Below are 18757 nucleotides of genomic sequence, written 5' to 3'. Positions count from 1 at the left end.
AAATCTTAAATCTGCTGTATTCAGAGGAATGATGGAAGTGAGAAATAATAACAAAAGTCCATAAAAAATAATATTTCTGTACCATTCCATTTATGAATGTTTAGTGCAACATGAATACCTCTACAAACCATGCCTTCAGTTTCCATTTAAGAGACACATGCATATTGGCTCAGATTTCTTGGGGAAAACTCAAACTTAAATTTCCACAAAAGGTAATATAATTTGGTGTCATATAATAATGCATCTGGATAACACCTGAATACGGTCCTAATTTATACCTATTTTCCAGTTCTACCTAAAATCGAATATGGGAATCTAGTTCTTCTAAAAACAGTAGATGCATATTAATGTTACACTGGAATAATGTATCATATACATAGGTAGACATAGTTAAGTTAAATGATAATTTATTCAGCAGCAAAACATTACATTTTGAAATAAAAAAAAAAATCATACTCGTATATGTACATATTTAATAAGAGCATGACTTGTAAATGAGAAATTCTAGCTTTTCATTTGTGTAGTAGTGTACATCATAAAAATGATTTGTGCCCTATATAATATGCATATTCCTATGCAAGACCACAAGAGAATGGTTTCAATGAATTGCACATATAAAAGGTTTAATTGTTTGATTCAGCAAAACCCAAGACAAGCGGCAAGGTTGGTAAGAGTTATCTTACAAGCCAGGTTATTCTTCAGAAATAAACAGGTATTCAAAGCACTATTCACTTTAAAAAAAAAAAAATACATAATCTATAAATAAGATATTCTGGAAAATGTCCACACCACCCCCAATGTATATTCCAGTATCCATCTGTTAAGTACCTTTGTCAGGCTCAGAAGTGTAGCTTTAAGTGTGTAACAGATTAGATGGGTGATGCACCTCTTCCAATGTGTGCATAGCACTTTATACAGGTGCCATTGTTTTTTATGCAGAGCTTATTTGTACACGTGATAAGCAAAATTCGGCAAACTTCAATAATATGTGCAAATATGCAAAATGACATGTTTGGTCAGGAACATAGCTATTGCAATGTATCATTCTTCATCGTACCAATGAATTTTGGGGCTAAATTCTAACACAACACCCCTTTAATGATATCACATCGTCTAAGGAGACTCTAAAAAAAAAATCAGGAATTCCATATCAGTGGCAGTATTGTCTTAGAGGACAAAAGCTAAATTCAGTTTTTTTAGAAAAATAATGGAAACAATGGAAAAGAAAAGGCCTATAGTACTCACAACTACTAAAAAATGTCATTTAGTAAGCCTAAACTAATAATAATACATCTTACAGGCCAAGTCTTCATACAAACAATTATATTAAACTTAACAATGCATAAATTAAATATAAAAATACAGTAAAGAAAAGTGGATAATGTGCTGAAGAAGGCATAAAATGTTATTTCTTGTGTTTCCCACATTCTATTAAACTCCTCTTGTTCACAAATTTCAGCTCTTGTCAATTGGTTTCGACAAGTTTGTTTAGGGTAACATCGACTTTGTATCATGTGCTCTAATTTCAGCCGTGCTTGATAGTCCAAGGCAGCTACGTTTCATGAATGTCTGAAATACACAAGCTGCTAGCATTCTCACATCTAGAGTGCAGGATTCCCAGTCCAAGCTTCATGGAAAATGAGCGTAAGATCCAGCTAGATCTGATCAATAAAATGTACGCTTCCTTTGTTGGAAGTCCTTCTCAAAGAATTCTGTTGTACATCACCATTTGTGGTAGACAGTCTTCCGGGAAATTCTTGAAGTGGCATCTCACCATTCTGGAGCATGAAGGAAACACCATTTCTCTCCTTAATTGCATTGCCTTAAAAAATAGAGAATTTATAGGATCAGTTGGAAAACTAAATACCAGAATTTCTATTTTGTTCAATTTTTAAATTTTTATAAAAGCATTTATGTTGTTTTTGATTACTCCATCAGTAAAAATGTCAGATTTTCATTTCCCACTGGTGTGAACAGTTTTGTTTGGCCCATGGCAGTGGGCACATCATGAACTCGCAGTGGGTGCACCATGAACTGGCAGTGGGCACATCATGAACTCGCAGTGGATGCACCATGAACTGGCAGTGGGCGCACCATGAACTGACAGTGGGCACATCATGAACTGGCAGTGGGCACATCATGAATTGACTGTAGGTGCACCATGAACTAGCAGTGGGCACATCATGAACTGGCAGTGGGTGAACCATGAACTGGTAGTGGGCACATCATGAACTGGCACTGAGTGCACCATGTACTGGCAGTGGGCACATGAACTGGCAGTGAGTGCACCATGAACTGGCAGCGAGTGCACCATGAACTGGCAGTGGGTGCACCATGAACTGGCAGTAGGCGCATCATGAACTGGCAGTAACTGCACCTTGATCTGGCAGTGGGCACATCATGAACTGGCAGTGGGCACAGCATGACCTGGCAGTGAGTGCACGATGAACTGGCAGTGGGTGCATCATGAACTGGCAGTGGGCACATCATGAACTGGCAGTGGGCGCACCATGAACTGGCCGTGGGCACATCATGAACTGACAGTGGGTGCACCATGAATTGGCATTGGACACATCATGAACTGGCAGTGGGCGTAGCATGAACTGGCAGTGAGCACATTATGAACTGACAGTGGGGTGCACCATGAGCTGACAGTGGGTGCACCATGAACTGGCAGTGGGCACATCATGAACTGGCAGTGGGTGCATCATGAACTGGCAGTGGGTGCATCATGAACTGGCAGTAGGCACATCATGAACTGACAGTGGGCACATCATGAATTGGCAGTAGGCACACCATGAACTGGCAGCGAGTGCACCATGAACTGGCAATGGGCACATCATGAACTGGCAGTGGGAGCACCATGAACTGGCATTGGACACATCATGAACTGGCAGTGGGTTCATCATGACCTGGCAGTGGGCACATCATGAACTGACAGTAGGTGCACCATGAACTAGCAGTGGGCACATCATGAGCTGGCAGTGGGTGAACCATGAACTGGTAGTGGGCACATCATGAACTGGCACTGAGTGCACCATGAACTGGCAGTGGGCACATGAACTGGCAGTGAGTGCACCATGAACTGGCAGTAGGCACATCATAAACTGACAGAGGGCACATCATAAACTGACAGAGGGCACATCATGAACTGGCAGTGACTGCACCATGAACTGGCAGTGGGCACATCATGACCTGGCAGTGAGTGCACCATGAACTGGCAGTGGGCGCATCATGAACTGGCAGTGGGCGCATCATAAATTGACAGTGGGTGCACCATGAACTGACAGTGGGGTGGGTGCACCATGAATTGGCATTGGATGCATCATGAACTGGCAGTGGGTGCAGCATGAACTGGCAGTGAGCACATCATGAACTGACAGTGGGGTGCACCATGAACTGGCAGTGGGTGCATCATGAACTGACAGTGGGTGCACCATGAACTGGCATTGGACGCATCATGAACTGGCAGTGGGTGCATCATGAACTGGGAGTGGGTGAACCGTGAACTGGTAGTGGGCACATTAAGAACTGGCAGTGGGTGCACCATGAACTGGCAGTGGGTACATCATGAACTGACAGTGGGCACATCATGAATTGGCAGTAGGCACACCATGAACTGGCAGCGAGTGCACCATGAACTGGCAATGGGCACATCATGAACTGGCAGTGGGAGCACCATGAACTGGCATTGGACACATCATGAACTGGCAGTGGGTTCATCATGACCTGGCAGTGGGCACATCATGAACTGACAGTAGGTGCACCATGAACTAGCAGTGGGCACATCATGAGCTGGCAGTGGGTGAACCATGAACTGGTAGTGGGCACATCATGAACTGGCACTGAGTGCACCATGAACTGGCAGTGGGCACATGAACTGGCAGTGAGTGCACCATGAACTGGCAGTAGGCACATCATAAACTGACAGAGGGCACATCATAAACTGACAGAGGGCACATGATGAACTGGCAGTGACTGCACCATGAACTGGCAGTGGGCACATCATGACCTGGCAGTGAGTGCACCATGAACTGGCAGTGGGCGCATCATGAACTGGCAGTGGGCGCATCATAAATTGACAGTGGGTGCACCATGAACTGACAGTGGGGTGGGTGCACCATGAATTGGCATTGGATGCATCATGAACTGGCAGTGGGTGCAGCATGAACTGGCAGTGAGCACATCATGAACTGACAGTGGGGTGCACCATGAACTGGCAGTGGGTGCATCATGAACTGACAGTGGGTGCACCATGAACTGGCATTGGACGCATCATGAACTGGCAGTGGGTGCATCATGAACTGGGAGTGGGTGAACCGTGAACTGGTAGTGGGCACATTAAGAACTGGCAGTGGGTGCACCATGAACTGGCAGTGGGTACATCATGAACTGGCAGTAGGCACATCGTGAATTGGCAGTAGGCACACCATGAACTGGCAGTGAGTGCACCATGAACTGGCAATGGGCACATCATGAACTGGCAGTGAGTGCACCATGAACTGGCAATGGGCACATCATGAACTGGCAGTTGGCACATCATGAACTGACAGTGGGCACATCATGAACTGGCAGTGGGCACATCATGAACTGGCAGTGGGCACACCATGAACTGGCAGTGGGCACACCATGAACTGGCAGTGGGTGCAACATGAACTGGCATTGAGCGCACCATGAACTGGCAGTGGGCACATCATGAACTGGCAGTGGGTGCACCATGAACTGGCAGTGGGTGCACCATGAACTGGCAGTAGGCACATCATGAACTGGCAGTGGGTGCACCATGAACTGGCAGTAGGCACATCATGAACAGGCAGTGAGTGCATCATGAACTGGCAGTGGGCACATCATGAACTGGCAGTGGGCGCACCATGAACTGGCAGTGAGTGCACCATGAACTGACAGTGGGCACATCATGAACTGGCAGTGGGCGCACCATGAATTGGCAGTGGGCACATCATGAACTGGCGGTGGGTGCACCATGAACTGGCAGTGGGCACATCATGAACTGTCAGTGGGTGCACCATGAACTGGCAGTGGGCACATCATGAACAGGCAGTGAGTGCACCATGAACTGGCAGTGAGCACATCATGAACTTGCAGTGGGCGCACCATGAACTGGCAGTGGGCGCACCATGAACTGGCAGTGGGCGCGCCATGAACTGGCAGTGGGCGCGCCATGAACTGGCAGTGGGCGCGCCATGAACTGGCAGTGGGCACATCATGCAGCTGCTGTGAGGCCAGCAAGTGTGTGTGAAGAGGTGAGGGGGGTGGCCAGTGCTGAATCATCTTTCCCTAATGTCAGCAAATTTAGTTGGCCTAAAAACAGTGGAAAGTTCTGCCTATTGGCCTGCCAAGACTGCTGACATCTCTGGCCAATCAATTTTAAAACATTTTCAAGCCAGAAAGAAAGCATACAAAGCTCACCGTTTCCATTGGGGTGCAGCGAGTACTCATTGGACACTAGTAATGTTGTAGAATTAGTATTACTAGATGACTGAATGGAGTTGCTGGAACTGCTGGATATTCCTTGCTTTGAAGTCTGTTTCCTTAATTTGTTTGTAGCTGTTTTACTCCAGTCTAAATGAAACATAATAAAATGTAATTGAATTATATGCAACTATAATTATGTAGTTACAAGAGACATCACCAAACCAAAACAATCCATTTTTAAGATCAAAACCCCACACTGCTTATATAGGCATGAAGGTTTTTGAAAGCTAAATCCATATACACTTTTATGTCTTCTATCTGTTGCTGCATTCCAAAGAAATCAGGATTTTTGGGGGACTTTAGGGTTATCTGGGACTTTGGTTATTTTTTCGTATCGGGCTAAGAACTTACCAGCAGGTAGTTGCTAACTAAATGCCTGTTGCTCCCTGTGACAATCTCTACTTGCTCAGGCGAGGACTTTCTTGCTTTCTTTGACCTCACATCAACAGAGAAGCTCTTTCTATTCTGTTCTGGTCTTTTGATGGGGCGTCACTGTCGACATGATGCTGATTGACAGCCCGTTCTCCTCAGTTAGGCAGTGGAGAGCTGGCTGTCAATTAGTATTGCTTTGGCAATGATGCCACGTCGACAGAGCAGAAGAGAAGAAGCTGCTCTGTCGAACTGACATCACCAGAAGCAAGAAAATAGCAGGCACAAGCGGTCCATGACCATTCCTGCCTGCACCAGCCTCTTTAGCCTGATTGATAACTCACAATCTGTGTGATGTCACGTGCACTGCAAAAAACTTAGACAGTGAGCCATCAATCAAGCTAATCATGTTATAACCATCTTACCGAATAGCTGCATCGGCTACCCAGATACCCGGAGCGCTCCTGATAATAAGCTGTTTGGCTCCGCAGTTGCAATTGTAGCGGCTGTTTCACTGTCACAGAACATGTATGGAGAGCCCAACAAACAGGCTCTCCATGCATGTGTTGTGACTGTCACACAACCACTACACATGCAGCTGCAGAGCCATCAATCAAGCTAATCACGTTAGAACCATCTTGGGGCATATGCACCATATGTGAAATGTCTGTTTTTGAATGTCAACTATTGGAGACTAAAGTCACCCATATTAGTGTTCTTCTGGAGAGGCCCTCTGTTTTTTGTGTCACACACTTGAACACAATTATAGTAGGGTTGATCGAATAACTTTGGATAAGAGCTTATCCGAATAGCTATAGCACTTACCGTATAGCTGCATCGGGAACCCGGATACCTGGAGCGCTTCCGATGATCAGCTGTTCGGCTCCGCAGCAGCATGTGTAGTGGTTGTGTGACAGTCACAACACATGCATGGAGAGCCTGTTTATTGGGCTCTCCATACACATGTTGTGACAGTGAAACAGCCGCTACACATGCAGCTGCGGAGCCAAACAGCTGATTATCAGGAGCGCTCTGGGTATCCGGGTTCCCGATGCAGCTATTTGGTAAGCGCTATAGCTATTTGGATAAGCTCTTATCCAAAGCTGTTCGATCAACCCTAATTTATAGCTAATCCACTGGCAGGTGTCTTTACTTTTGTAAATTAGAATTTACCCCATCACGACATATGACATATATTTACATTATATGTTGTGCTCCTGACTGATCCGGGCTCCGAAGCTAAGCCTGCATCTGTTCCCACACATGACAGCTGATTTAATCAGTCATCATGTGTCTTTAACAGCCGAGGAGGAAAAATCAAACAACAAGGTCATAACAAATGGTAGGACAAAAATTGAAGATATATTGAAGATATAAAAAATATAATATTTATTGAGGCAAACAGTAAAAAGGTAGGCAAGTAATGGCACTTTCAGCACACAAAGGTACCTGCAACCACTAAAAAGACCACAAATGTAAGGCGCAGTAATCACATGGGAAGCTTGGTAAGTGAGTGGTGCAAAATCAACACATATAAATGAGTAATGATATAAAAAAAAGTGCTAGTTCAGGCACTCACAATTGGCCATGATTAGAATGAATCATGTGATTGCTATAAGTGTGTGCTAGAAGTGTGAAGATTAATTTAAGAATTAAAACCAGAATTGAACCAGAAGGGAACTGAAGGTAACTGGACACAGTCACTGTAAACAATGTTTCTGTTTGTTTTCACTTTCACCCCAATAATCCTTCACTTTCTGCTAATTCCCCTAATCCCTACTCCTAGTAAGGAACTGTTCATCTCTTCTTCAATCCTCCCCATCCACCTCACCTCCGCCTCAAAACTGTTCCTTAACATACAATCCTCTGTCTCCAAACACAGACAGCCCCCTCATGCCCTCTCCTGCTCCCACCTGCTAACACTTTCTCTGCTCCTTCTCACTGCTGGTGATATCTCTCCAAATCCTGGTCCTCCTCACCACATTCCCACAGTCATTTCTACCTCCCATCCACGCTCTATCACAACCTTCCGTAACCTCTCCAACCTTATACCCATTCACCCAGCCCCCGCTTCCCCAGTCCCACTAACAGGAGCTCTGTGGAACGCTCGCTCTGTCTGCAACAAGCTTTCCTACATCCATGATCTTTTTGTTACTACCAAACTCTCCTTCCTCGCCATCACCGAAACCTGGCTCACCCCTTCTGACACAGCCTCTCCTGCTGCACTTTCGTATGGCGGCTTCCACCTTTCTCACACCCCCCGCCCCAGCAGCAAACATGGTGGAGGAGTTGGTTTTCTCCTGTCAGATACCTGCTCCTTCACCCCAATCCCACTGCCACCCTCTGTTACCCTCCCTTCCTTTGAGGTGCACTCTGTGCGCATCTACTCCCCCTCCAACCTCCAACTGGCTGTCATCTACCGCCCCCCAGGGCCAGCCACCACCTTCTTTGACCACTTCACCACCTGGTTACTTCATTTCCTTTCCGCGGACATCCCTACTATCATCATGGGCGACTTCAACATCCCCATTGACACTTCCCTCTCAGCTGCCACTAAACTTCTATGTCTCACTTCCTCCTTCGGCCTCACTCAATGGTCTTCTACAGCCACCCACAAAGATGGCCACACACTGGACCTCATCTTCACCCGCCTCTGCTCCCTATCTAACCTCTCTAACTCACCTCTTCCTCTCTCTGACCACAACCTGCTCACATTCTCCTCCCTCTTCACTCCATGTCTACAATCCCCACCCCACAAACTTTCACACCCTCGCAGGAATCTTAAACACCTTGACCTACACTCATTCTCTGAATCCCTCCTCCCTCTTACAGATATAAGTTCCTTACACAATGCGGATGACGCTGCCGCTCTATATAACACCACAATAGCTGTAGCTTTGGAATCCACTGCCCCACTTACACATACCAAAACTCGCAAAATCAACAGACAGCCCTGGCACACCAGCCTGACCAAAGAGCTGAGGCGAGCTTCCAGGGCTGCTGAGCGCAGATGGAAAAGATCCCACTCCAACGAGCATTTCATCGCATTCAAACAGTCCCTCACTACTTTCAAGACCACACTCGCCACAGCTAAACAAACCTACTTCTCATCTCTCATATCCTCCCTGTCTCACAACCCTAAACAGTTATTCAACACCTTCAATTCTCTCCTCCGCCCCCCAGCACCTCCTCCCTCCCCACTCATCTCAGCTGAAGACTTTGCCTCATTTTTCAAGCAGAAAATTGATAACATCAGGGACAGTTTTGGTCAACAACCCCCAGAGCCCTTCCTCCCGACTTCCCAGCCCTCCACCTTCAAAACCAACTTCTCCACCATTACAGAAGATCGACTCTCCACTCTACTCTCAAGATCACATCTCACCACCTGTGCACTCGACCCGATCCCATCCCACTTCATCCCAAACCTCACCACAGTCTTCATCCCAACCCTAACCCATCTCTTCAACCTATCACTAACAACTGGTGTTTTCCCCTCAAGCTTTAAACATGCCTCCATCACACCTATCCTCAAAAAGCCCTCTCTTGACCCATCCTCTGTATCTAGCTATCGCCCTATATCACTTCTCCCATACGCCTCCAAGCTACTGGAACAACACGTCTACCTTGAACTGTCCTCCCATCTCTCTTCTTGCTCCCTCTTCGACCGCTTACAATCTGGCTTCCGGTCACACCACTCCACTGAAACTGCCCTTACTAAGGTCACCAATGACCTCTTAACTGCCAAGAGCAAGCGACACTACTCTGTCCTCCTCCTCCTGGACCTGTCGGCTGCCTTTGACACAGTGGACCATTCCCTATTATTACAGACCCTCTCATCCCTCGGCATCACAGACTTGGCCCTCTCCTGGATCTCATCATACCTAACAGACCGGACATTCAGCGTCTCCCACTCACACACCACCTCCTCACCTCGCCCCCTATCTGTCGGAGTCCCACAAGGTTCAGTCCTAGGGCCCCTGCTGTTCTCTATTTACACCTTTGGCCTGGGACAGCTCATAGAATCTCATGGCTTTCAGTATCATCTTTATGCTGATGACACACAGATCTACATCTCTGGACCAGATATCACCTCCCTACTAACCAGAATCCCTCAATGTCTGTCCACTATTTCATCCTTCTTCTCCACTAGATATCTGAAACTCAACATGGACAAAACAGAATTCATCATCTTTCCCCCATCTCACGTGACCCCCCCTACGAACCTATCAATTACAGTAAATGACTGCCCACTCTCCCCAGTCCCACAAGCTCGCTGCCTCGGAGTAATCCTTGATGCTGATCTCTCCTTCAAACCACATATCCAAACCCTTTCCACTTCCTGCCGACTTCAACTCAAAAATATTTCACGCATCCGTTCATTCCTCACCCAAGAATCTGCAAAAACCCTAGTCCATGCCCTCATCATCTCTCGCCTTGACTACTGCAACCTCATGCTCTGCGGCCTCCCCTCAAACACTCTCGCACCCCTCCAATCTATTCTAAACTCTGCTGCCCGACTAATCCACCTGTCCCCCCGCTATTCCCCAGCTTCTCCCCTCTGTCAATCCCTTCACTGGCTCCCAATTGCCCAGAGACTCCATTACAAAACCCTAACCATGACATACAAAGCCATCCACAACTTGTCTCCTCCATACATCTGTGACCTCGTCTCCCGGTACTTTCCTGCACGCAACCTCCGATCCTCACAAGATCTCCTTCTCTACTCCCCTCTTATCTCCTCTTCCCACAATCGCATACAAGATTTCTCTCGCGCATCACCCCTACTCTGGAACTCTCTACCACAACATATCAGACTCTCACCTACCATCGAAACCTTCAAAAAGAGCCTGAAGACCCACCTCTTCCGACAAGCCTATAACCTGCAGTAACCACCGATCGACCAAACCGCTGCACGACCAGCTCTACCCTCGCCTACTGTATTATCACCCATCCCTTGAAGATTGTGAGCCCTCGCGGGCAGGGTCCTCTCTCCTCCTGTACCAGTTATGACTTGTATTGTTTAAGATTATTGTACTTGTTTTTATGTATACCCCCCTCACATGTAAAGCGCCATGGAATAAATGGCGCTATAACAATAAATAATAATAATAATAGTGTTAGTATGAAGACAACATGCTTGTATATAAAAGACAAGAACACTGTATCTGATTGGTGAAAAGATATATACATGTATATGGTAGATCCATGCAAACAAAAAAAAATCAATGAGTAAGATATACTGTGAGCTGTGCTGGGATGGCAGTATGATCAACTGAAACACTGTGCAGTGTATAAATCCACAATGGGTATATTTAATTGTCTAGTTAGATCATACTGTACTGTGCAAAAGTGTAAAAGGCCAGTACTCAGATATACAAACTCTGTCCCAGTCTATGTTAAATAACAAATACAGGCGGGAAAGCACTAACGTGACATGACAAAATCAGTGATATTACCTGTGCGTTCAGGTGGGTGGATGCAGGAATGAGCCCCGACGCGCGTTTTGGAATAAATCCCCTGACTTATATATTTTTTTTATATCTTCAATTTTTGTCCTACCATTGTTATGACGTTTTTGTTCGGTTTTTCCTCCCCATAAACTAGTCTCTTATCTGAATGGTCTGCCATTTATCCCTTTTAGCAAGTATATACTTATATATGACATTCCATCTATTCTACAGTATATGGTTTAGACTGCAGTATATACGAATGCTCTGATTTAGTGTGCATTTTCTCGTGAGGGTAGATCGCAGCTCTACCCACGGCTGTAAACCAGTTAAATCCCACTGTCAATCTCTTATTTAAAAAGAGGGATTGAACAAGCAGAAACACCTCATTTCGGCTGCCCATCAGCACCCCTGTCACATGATCGCGGGGAGCCAACTGTTTGTCATGACAGCCGGGGGTGTGCAGAAGACCCACGTACCTGTCATTACGATACTCCTCTGAAGGCCATAGGAGATCGTAACTTCTGCTTTACATAGCAGTGCTCATGCATTAACATGCTATGTATAACAGTGCTATGTGTAACATGGGTGACTGGACAATCTCAGCTTCAAGTCTCCTAAGGGGACTATTAAATAAAGTTAAAGTTGACAAAAAAAAGTAAAAAAAAAAATATGAAAAAAATAAAAAAAATACAAATGTTCAAATCACCTTCCTTTTGCCTTATTGAAAATAAAACGGTAATAAAAAATATATACATATTTATTATCACTGTGTTCAGAAATGTCCGATTTATCAAAATATGAAATAAATTAATTTGATTAGTAAATGGCATAACAGGAGAAAAATAGAAAATCCAGAATTACGTTTTTTTTGTCTTCCGCAACATTGTAATAAGTGGCATTCAAAACACTGTATCTAAGCCTAAATTACCCGTATATGCGTTTGGCGGCGCATGGGTCCTGCGCCAAACGCAACCTGCTGCAGTTTGGTTGCGCCGGCGCACCGTCAAAAAGGCGCATGCTCCGCCAAACGCATACTGCGCACGGCCTGCGCCCCCAGTGATAAAGATAGGGAACGCAGGACGCATGCAGCGTCATGTGCCGGTAGGCGGAGCTACCGGCGGAGGCGCGGCAGGGGGCGGGGCTTAGCGGCGGCCGTGCGCAGGCCGTTGCTGCGCTCAAAAACGCTAGCGTGAAACTAGCCCTATTCTGCCCCTTTACTTTCAGTGCAGCAAACTCACTCCAGAAGTTCATTGTGGATCTCTGAATGATCCAATGTTGTCCTAAATGACTAATGATGATAAATATAATCCACCTGTGTGTAATCAAGTCTCTGTCATGATCCATGCTGGATCATGACAGATAAAAGCACTAGTAACCTTTTTTTTTCCTTAAGCTGTGTGGTTTCAGTTCTAGTTTTGCCCCCGGTGGCCGTTAGGGTCATTGCACCTGATGTTTTCTTTGCTTTGCCTTTTGCCCCCGGTGGTCAGTGGGGTTATAGCAGCTTTTTGCCCCTGATCATTTGACCATTCCCTTTTCCTATATAGGGTCACATGGTCTATGAGCAGGTGTTGGTGATATTGCTCATTTCCAACCAAGACTGGTGAAGGAAGGAACTACAGAGAGCAGCTCAGGAGAGCTCTGGGTTAAAGTCTGGTGAAGGAAGGAATTACAGAGAGGTCTTCCTTGCAGCTCTGACAAAGCTTGGAGAAGTAGTAGCTATTCTTGAGGAAAGCTGCATTCTGGTGGTGGTCTCTGTTTCTGGGAGCAATAGCAACAGAGCAAAGCTAAGTGGTGTTTTCCTCTTTGTATTTTTCCCTGGTATGTATTAGTACAGCAGTGGGGCCAGTGCCTGCACCACCCAGCTCCCTAGCAAGGGATAGGTGTAGAGTGTGCTAGGGTGACAGGTATCCTGATCGGCGCCCGATGCGGAACCAGCCTAGGGAATGTTAGGAGTGTGAGGGACACTGACTCAGGGGAGTGCAGGAGGTCTCCTCGTCCCCGTTCCCTATCGCAGGGCCCACCATTGTAACTGTTTCCCTTCCCCCGTGTCTTGTCGTTTTAGTTACCGGCCTGCGGGTCATGTCACACAGGACGGGTCCATGTGACAGTCTCCGTATAAATGCACCTGCTCTGTGATAGTCTCAGGGTTCTGTTTGAAGCACAGAGAGCATCATGAAGACCAAGGAACACAACAGGCAGGTCCGTGATACTATTGTAGAGAAGTTTAAAGATGGATTTGGATACAAAATGATTTCCAAAACTTTAAACATCCCAAGAAGCACTGTGCAAGCGATCATATTGAAATGGAAGGAGTATCATACCACTGCAAATCTACCAAGACCCGGCCGTCCCTCTAAACTTTCATCTCAAACAAGGAGAAGACTGATCAGAGATGCAGCCTAGAGGCGCATGATCACTCTGGATGAACTGCAGAGATCTACAGCTGATGTAGGACAGTCTGTCCATAGGACAACAATCAGTCGAACACTGCACAAATCTGGCCTTTATGGAAGAGTGGCAAGAAGAAAGCCATTTCTCAAAGATATTCATAAAAAGTGTTGTTTAAAGTTTGCAACAAACCACCTGGGAGACACACCAGACATGTGGAAGAAGGTGCTCTGGTCAGATGAAGCCAAAATCAAACTTTTTGACAACAATGCCAAACGATAAAGGCAACACAGCTCATCACCCTGAACACACCATCCCCACTGTCAAACATGGTGGTGGCAGCATCATGGTTTGGACCTGCTTTTCTTCAGCAGGGACAGGGAAGATGGTTAAAATTAATGGGAAGATGGATGGAGCCAAATACAGGACCATTCTTGAAGAAAACCTGTTGGAGTCTGCAAAAGACCTGAGATTGGGACAGAGATTTGTCTTCCAACAAGACAATGATCCCAAACATAAAGCAAAATCTACAATGGAATGGTTCACAAATAAACGTATCCAGGTGTTAGAATGGCCAAGTCAAAGTCCAGACCTGAATTCAATCGAGAATCTGTGGAAAGAGCTGAAAACTGCTGTTCACAAACGATCTCCATCAAACCTCACTGAGCTCGAGCTGTTTGCCAAGGAAGAATGGGCAAGAATTTCAGTCTCTCGATGTACAAAACTGATAGAGACATACCCCAAGCGACTTGCAGCTGTAATCGCAGCAAAAGGTGGCGCAACAAAGTATTAATTTAACCCCTTACCTACAATTGACGTAATATTCCGTCCATGTGACCCTGGACCTAATTACCATGGACGGAATATTACGTCACCGCGATCAGCGGCGCCCACGTGGTGAGCGCCGCTGATCGCTGCCGAGTGTCAGCTAATTATCATAGCTGACACCCGGCACAATGTGTCAGGGGCGGTCACGAACCGCCCCCGACACGTTAACCCCTTGCACACCGCGATCAAACACGATCGCGGTGTACCGGGGGTTAAAGGGAAGCATCGGCAGGGAGGGGGCTCCCTCCTTGCTTCCCTGAGCCCCCCACGGCAGCGCAATGTGCAGCGTTGCTGTGGGGGACTCCTTTCCTGCAGGTCCCTGGATCCAATATGGCGACGGGGACCTCTGGGGGCCTGCAGGAAGCTGGCTTCCTCAGTGCCTGCAAAGCGCAGGCATGAGGAAGCCTGTGCAGTGCCTGTGACAGATCGCTGATCTGTCACAGTGATCTCTGATGTGACAGATCAGCGATCTGTCACAGGACAGTTATGTCCCCGCTGGGACATTGTAATAAAGTAAAAAAAAAAAAAAAAAGTGTAAAAATAATTAAAAAAAAAAAAAAAAAAAAAAATCGCTAAATAAATTAAAAAAAAAAAAAATATTCCCCAATAAATTCATTTTTTGGAAATAAAAAAACAAACACAATAAAAGTACACATATTTGGTATCACCGCGTCCGTAACGACCCGCCCTATAAAACGGTCCCAATAGTTAACCCCTTAAGCGAATCCCTTAAAAAATAAAAAACGAAGCAAAAAATAATGATTTATTATCATACCGCCGAACAAAAAGTGCAATAACGTGCGATCAAAAAGACGCATATAAATATCCATGGTACCGCTGAAAACGTCATCTTGTCCCGCAAAAAACGAGCTGCCATACAGCATCATCAGCGAAAAAATAAAAAAGTTATAGCTCGCAGAATAAAGTGATGCAAAAATAATTATTTTTTATATAAAATTGTTTTCATTGCATAAAAGCGCCAAAACATAAAAAAACTACCTAAATGAGGTATCGCTGTAACTGTACTGACCCAAAGAATAAAACCGCCTTATAAATTTTACCACACTCGGAACGGCGTAAACGCACCACCCAAAAGAAATTCATGAAACGTAGGTTTTTGTAAATTCTGCGTCCCAAAAACGAAATAAAAAGCGATCAAAAAATGTCACATGCCCGAACATGATACCAATAAAAGCGTCAACTCGTCCCGCAAAAAAATAAGACCTCACATGACTCGGTGGGTCAAAATCTGGAAAAATTATAGCTCTCAATATGTGGTGATGCAAAAACTATTTTTACAATAAAAAGCGTCTTTTAGCGTGCGACAGCCGCCAAACATAAAAACCTCCATAAATAGTAAATCAAACCCCCCGTTATCACCCCCTTAGTTAGGGAAAAATAATAAAATTTAAAAAATGTATTTATTTCCATTTTCCCATTAGGGTTAGGGCTAGGGTTAGGGTTAGAATTGGGGGTTTCCACTATTTGCGCACATCAGGTGCTCTCCAAACGCAACATGGTGTCTGATCTCAATTCCAGCCAATTCTGCATTGAAAAAGTTAAATGGTGCTCCTTCCCTTCCAAGCTCTGCCATGCACCCAAACAGTGTTTTACGCCCTCATGTGGGGTATCAGCCTACTCAGGACAATTTGCAAAACAACTTTTGGGGTCCTATTTCTCCTGTTGCCCTTAGGAAAATAAAAATTTGGGGGCAAAAATATCATTTTTGTGGAAAAAAAATATTTTTTTATTTTCACGCCTGGGCGTTATAAACTTCTGTGAAGCACTTGGGGGTTCAAAGTTCTCACCACACATCTAGATAAGTTCCCTAGGGGGTCTAGTTTCCAAAATGGTGTCATTTGTGGGGGGCTTCTACTGTTTTGGTACATCAGGGGTTTTCCAATCGCGACATGATGTCCGATCTCAATTCCAGCAAAAAACGTCAAATGGCGCTGCTTCCCTTCCGAGCTCTGCCATGCGCCCAAATAGTGGTTTACCCCCACATGTGGGGTATCCACGTACTCAGGACAAATTGCACAATAACTTTTAGGGTCCTGTTACCCTTGGGAAAATAAAAATTGGGGTGAAAAGATCATTTTTGTGGAAAAAATATGATTTTTTAATTGTACCGCTGTACGTTATAAACTTCTGTAAAGCCCTTGTGGGTTCAAAGTTCTCACCACATATCTAGATAAGTTCCTTGGGGGTCTAGTTTCCAAAATGGGTCACTTGTAGGGGGTTTCCACTGTTTAGGTACATCAGGGACTCTCCAAACGTGACATGGCGTCCGATCTGAATTCCAGACAATTTTGCATTGAAAAAGTCAAACGGCGCGCCTTCCATTCTGAGCTCTGCCATGCTCCGAAACAGTCGTTCCCCCCCACATATCAGGTATCAGCCTACTCAGGACAAATTGCACAATAACCTTTGCAGTCCAATTTCTCCTGTTACCCTTGGTAAAATAAAAAAAATTGAACCTGAAGTATTTTTTTTGTGAAAAAAAGTTAGATGTTCATTTTTTTTTTTTAAATATTCAAAAAAATTCCTGTGACGCACCTAAAGGGTTAATAAACTTCTTGAATGTGGTTTTGAGCACCTTAAGGGGTGCAGTTTTTAGAATGGTGTCACTTTTGGGTATTTTCTATCATATAGACCCCTCAAAGTGGCTTCAAATGTGATGTGGTCCTAAAAATAAAATGGTGTTGTAAAAATGAGAAATCGCTGGTCAACTTTTAACCCTTATAACTTCCTAACAAAAAAAAATTTTGGTTCCAAAATTGTGCTGATGTAAAGTAAACATGTGGGAAATGTTAGTTATCAAGTTTTTTGTGTGCCGTATCTCTGTGATTTAAGGGCATAAAAATTCAAAGTTGGAAAATTGCGAAATTTTCAAAATTTTCACCAAATTTCCGTTTTTCTCACAAATAAACGCAAGTTATTTGAATGACATTTTACCACTAACATGAAGTACAATATGTCACGAGAAAACAATGTCAGAATCACCGGGATCCATGGAAGCTTTTCTGAGTTATTACCTCATAAAGGGACAGTGGTCAGAATTGTAAAAATTGGCCCGGGAGTTAACGTGCAAACCACCCTTGGTAGTGAAGGGGTTAAAGGGGCCGAATAATATTGCATGCCCCTCTTTTCAGTATTTTAATTTCCACAAAAAATTAAAATAAATAAATTTCGCTCAACTTCACAATTGTGTTCCACTTGTTGTTAATTCTTCACCAAAAATTTACATTTGGTATCTTCATGTTTGAAGCATGATATGTGGGAAAAGGTTTAAAAGTTCCAGGGAGCCTAATACTTTCGCAACGCACTGTATATGGTAAAATCAATGGTGTCGTTCAAAAGCACAGCTCGTCCTGCAAAAAACAAGCTCTCATATGGCTATATTAATGGAAATCGGAAATATAAAAAAGTTATGGCTCTTGGAAGAAGAGGAGGAAAAAAAGAAAAATGACCATGGTGTAAAGGGGTTAATAAATTCATCAAATCACTTTAAATTTACTATTAATGTAAAGTACAATGTTTCATCCCTAAAAATAAAAACAGTATGCGGTCTGGGATATGTAGTTGTATCAAAGGTATTGTTACTTTAAGTGATACATGCCAGATTTGAATTTTCCAGCATAAAACCAGATTTTTTTGGTCTTTCCAGGTCTAATGATTTTACAAAGATATTTAGAACATAGGTTTAAATTGTATTTGTGCCCTCTGCACAGAGTACACTTTTACTTTAAGGATGTGTGGTGCATCTAATTTTCTGTTTGGGTCACATCACACTTTTAGTCAGTGATATTAATGTTTAATTTAATTCACTTGTGCCAGGTGTCTACGATGAGAAATCAAATAGTTTAATATCTATTTTTATTTTTTAATTAATATTCTACCAGTATATGTGAAAAGTGTGAAAATTCTGGGCTACCAGAGGCTCAAAATAAATAATAATAAAAAAAACAACAAGAGAAACTTTTAGGCTGTGTGCACATGCTGCGGATTTTGCTGCGGTTCCGCAGCGGATTTGGCCGCTGCGGACCCGCAGCAGTCTTTGCTGCGGTGTACAGTACCATGATTCCCTATGGGAATCAAAAACCGCAGCGCAGACGGTGAGGAATTTTCCGCGCGGATTATCTGCGGTTTTCAATCCACAGAAAGAATTGACATGTCAATTCTTTCTGCGGATTCTGCTGCGGTTTGCCAACTCCTCCATTGAGGAGATG

At 44.5% G+C, this 18757-nt stretch overlaps 1 protein-coding gene across 2 annotated transcripts in view; it reads right to left on the bottom strand.

The window, feature by feature from the left end:
- ADGRG2 (adhesion G protein-coupled receptor G2) overlaps positions 1–18757 on the bottom strand; it is a 231688-nt gene continuing 212931 nt past the window's right edge. For both annotated transcript variants that reach the window (XM_073565881.1, XM_073565882.1), the window contains 2 exons: positions 5428–5580; positions 1–1822 (listed from right to left, as the gene is read on the bottom strand). In XM_073565881.1, coding sequence (XP_073421982.1) covers positions 1656–1822; positions 5428–5580 — 320 coding nt within the window. In that variant the 3' untranslated portion in view covers positions 1–1655. The remainder of the gene's footprint in view (positions 1823–5427; positions 5581–18757) is intronic.

Source organism: Dendrobates tinctorius, unplaced genomic scaffold (genome assembly GCF_039654945.1).
Source record: "Dendrobates tinctorius isolate UK_male_01 unplaced genomic scaffold, ASM3965494v1 ptg000016l, whole genome shotgun sequence".
In the NCBI taxonomy this organism is placed as follows: domain Eukaryota; kingdom Metazoa; phylum Chordata; class Amphibia; order Anura; family Dendrobatidae; genus Dendrobates; species Dendrobates tinctorius.
Note: the sequence above shows the minus strand (reverse complement) of the source record. Positions and strands in the feature narration are given on the sequence as shown.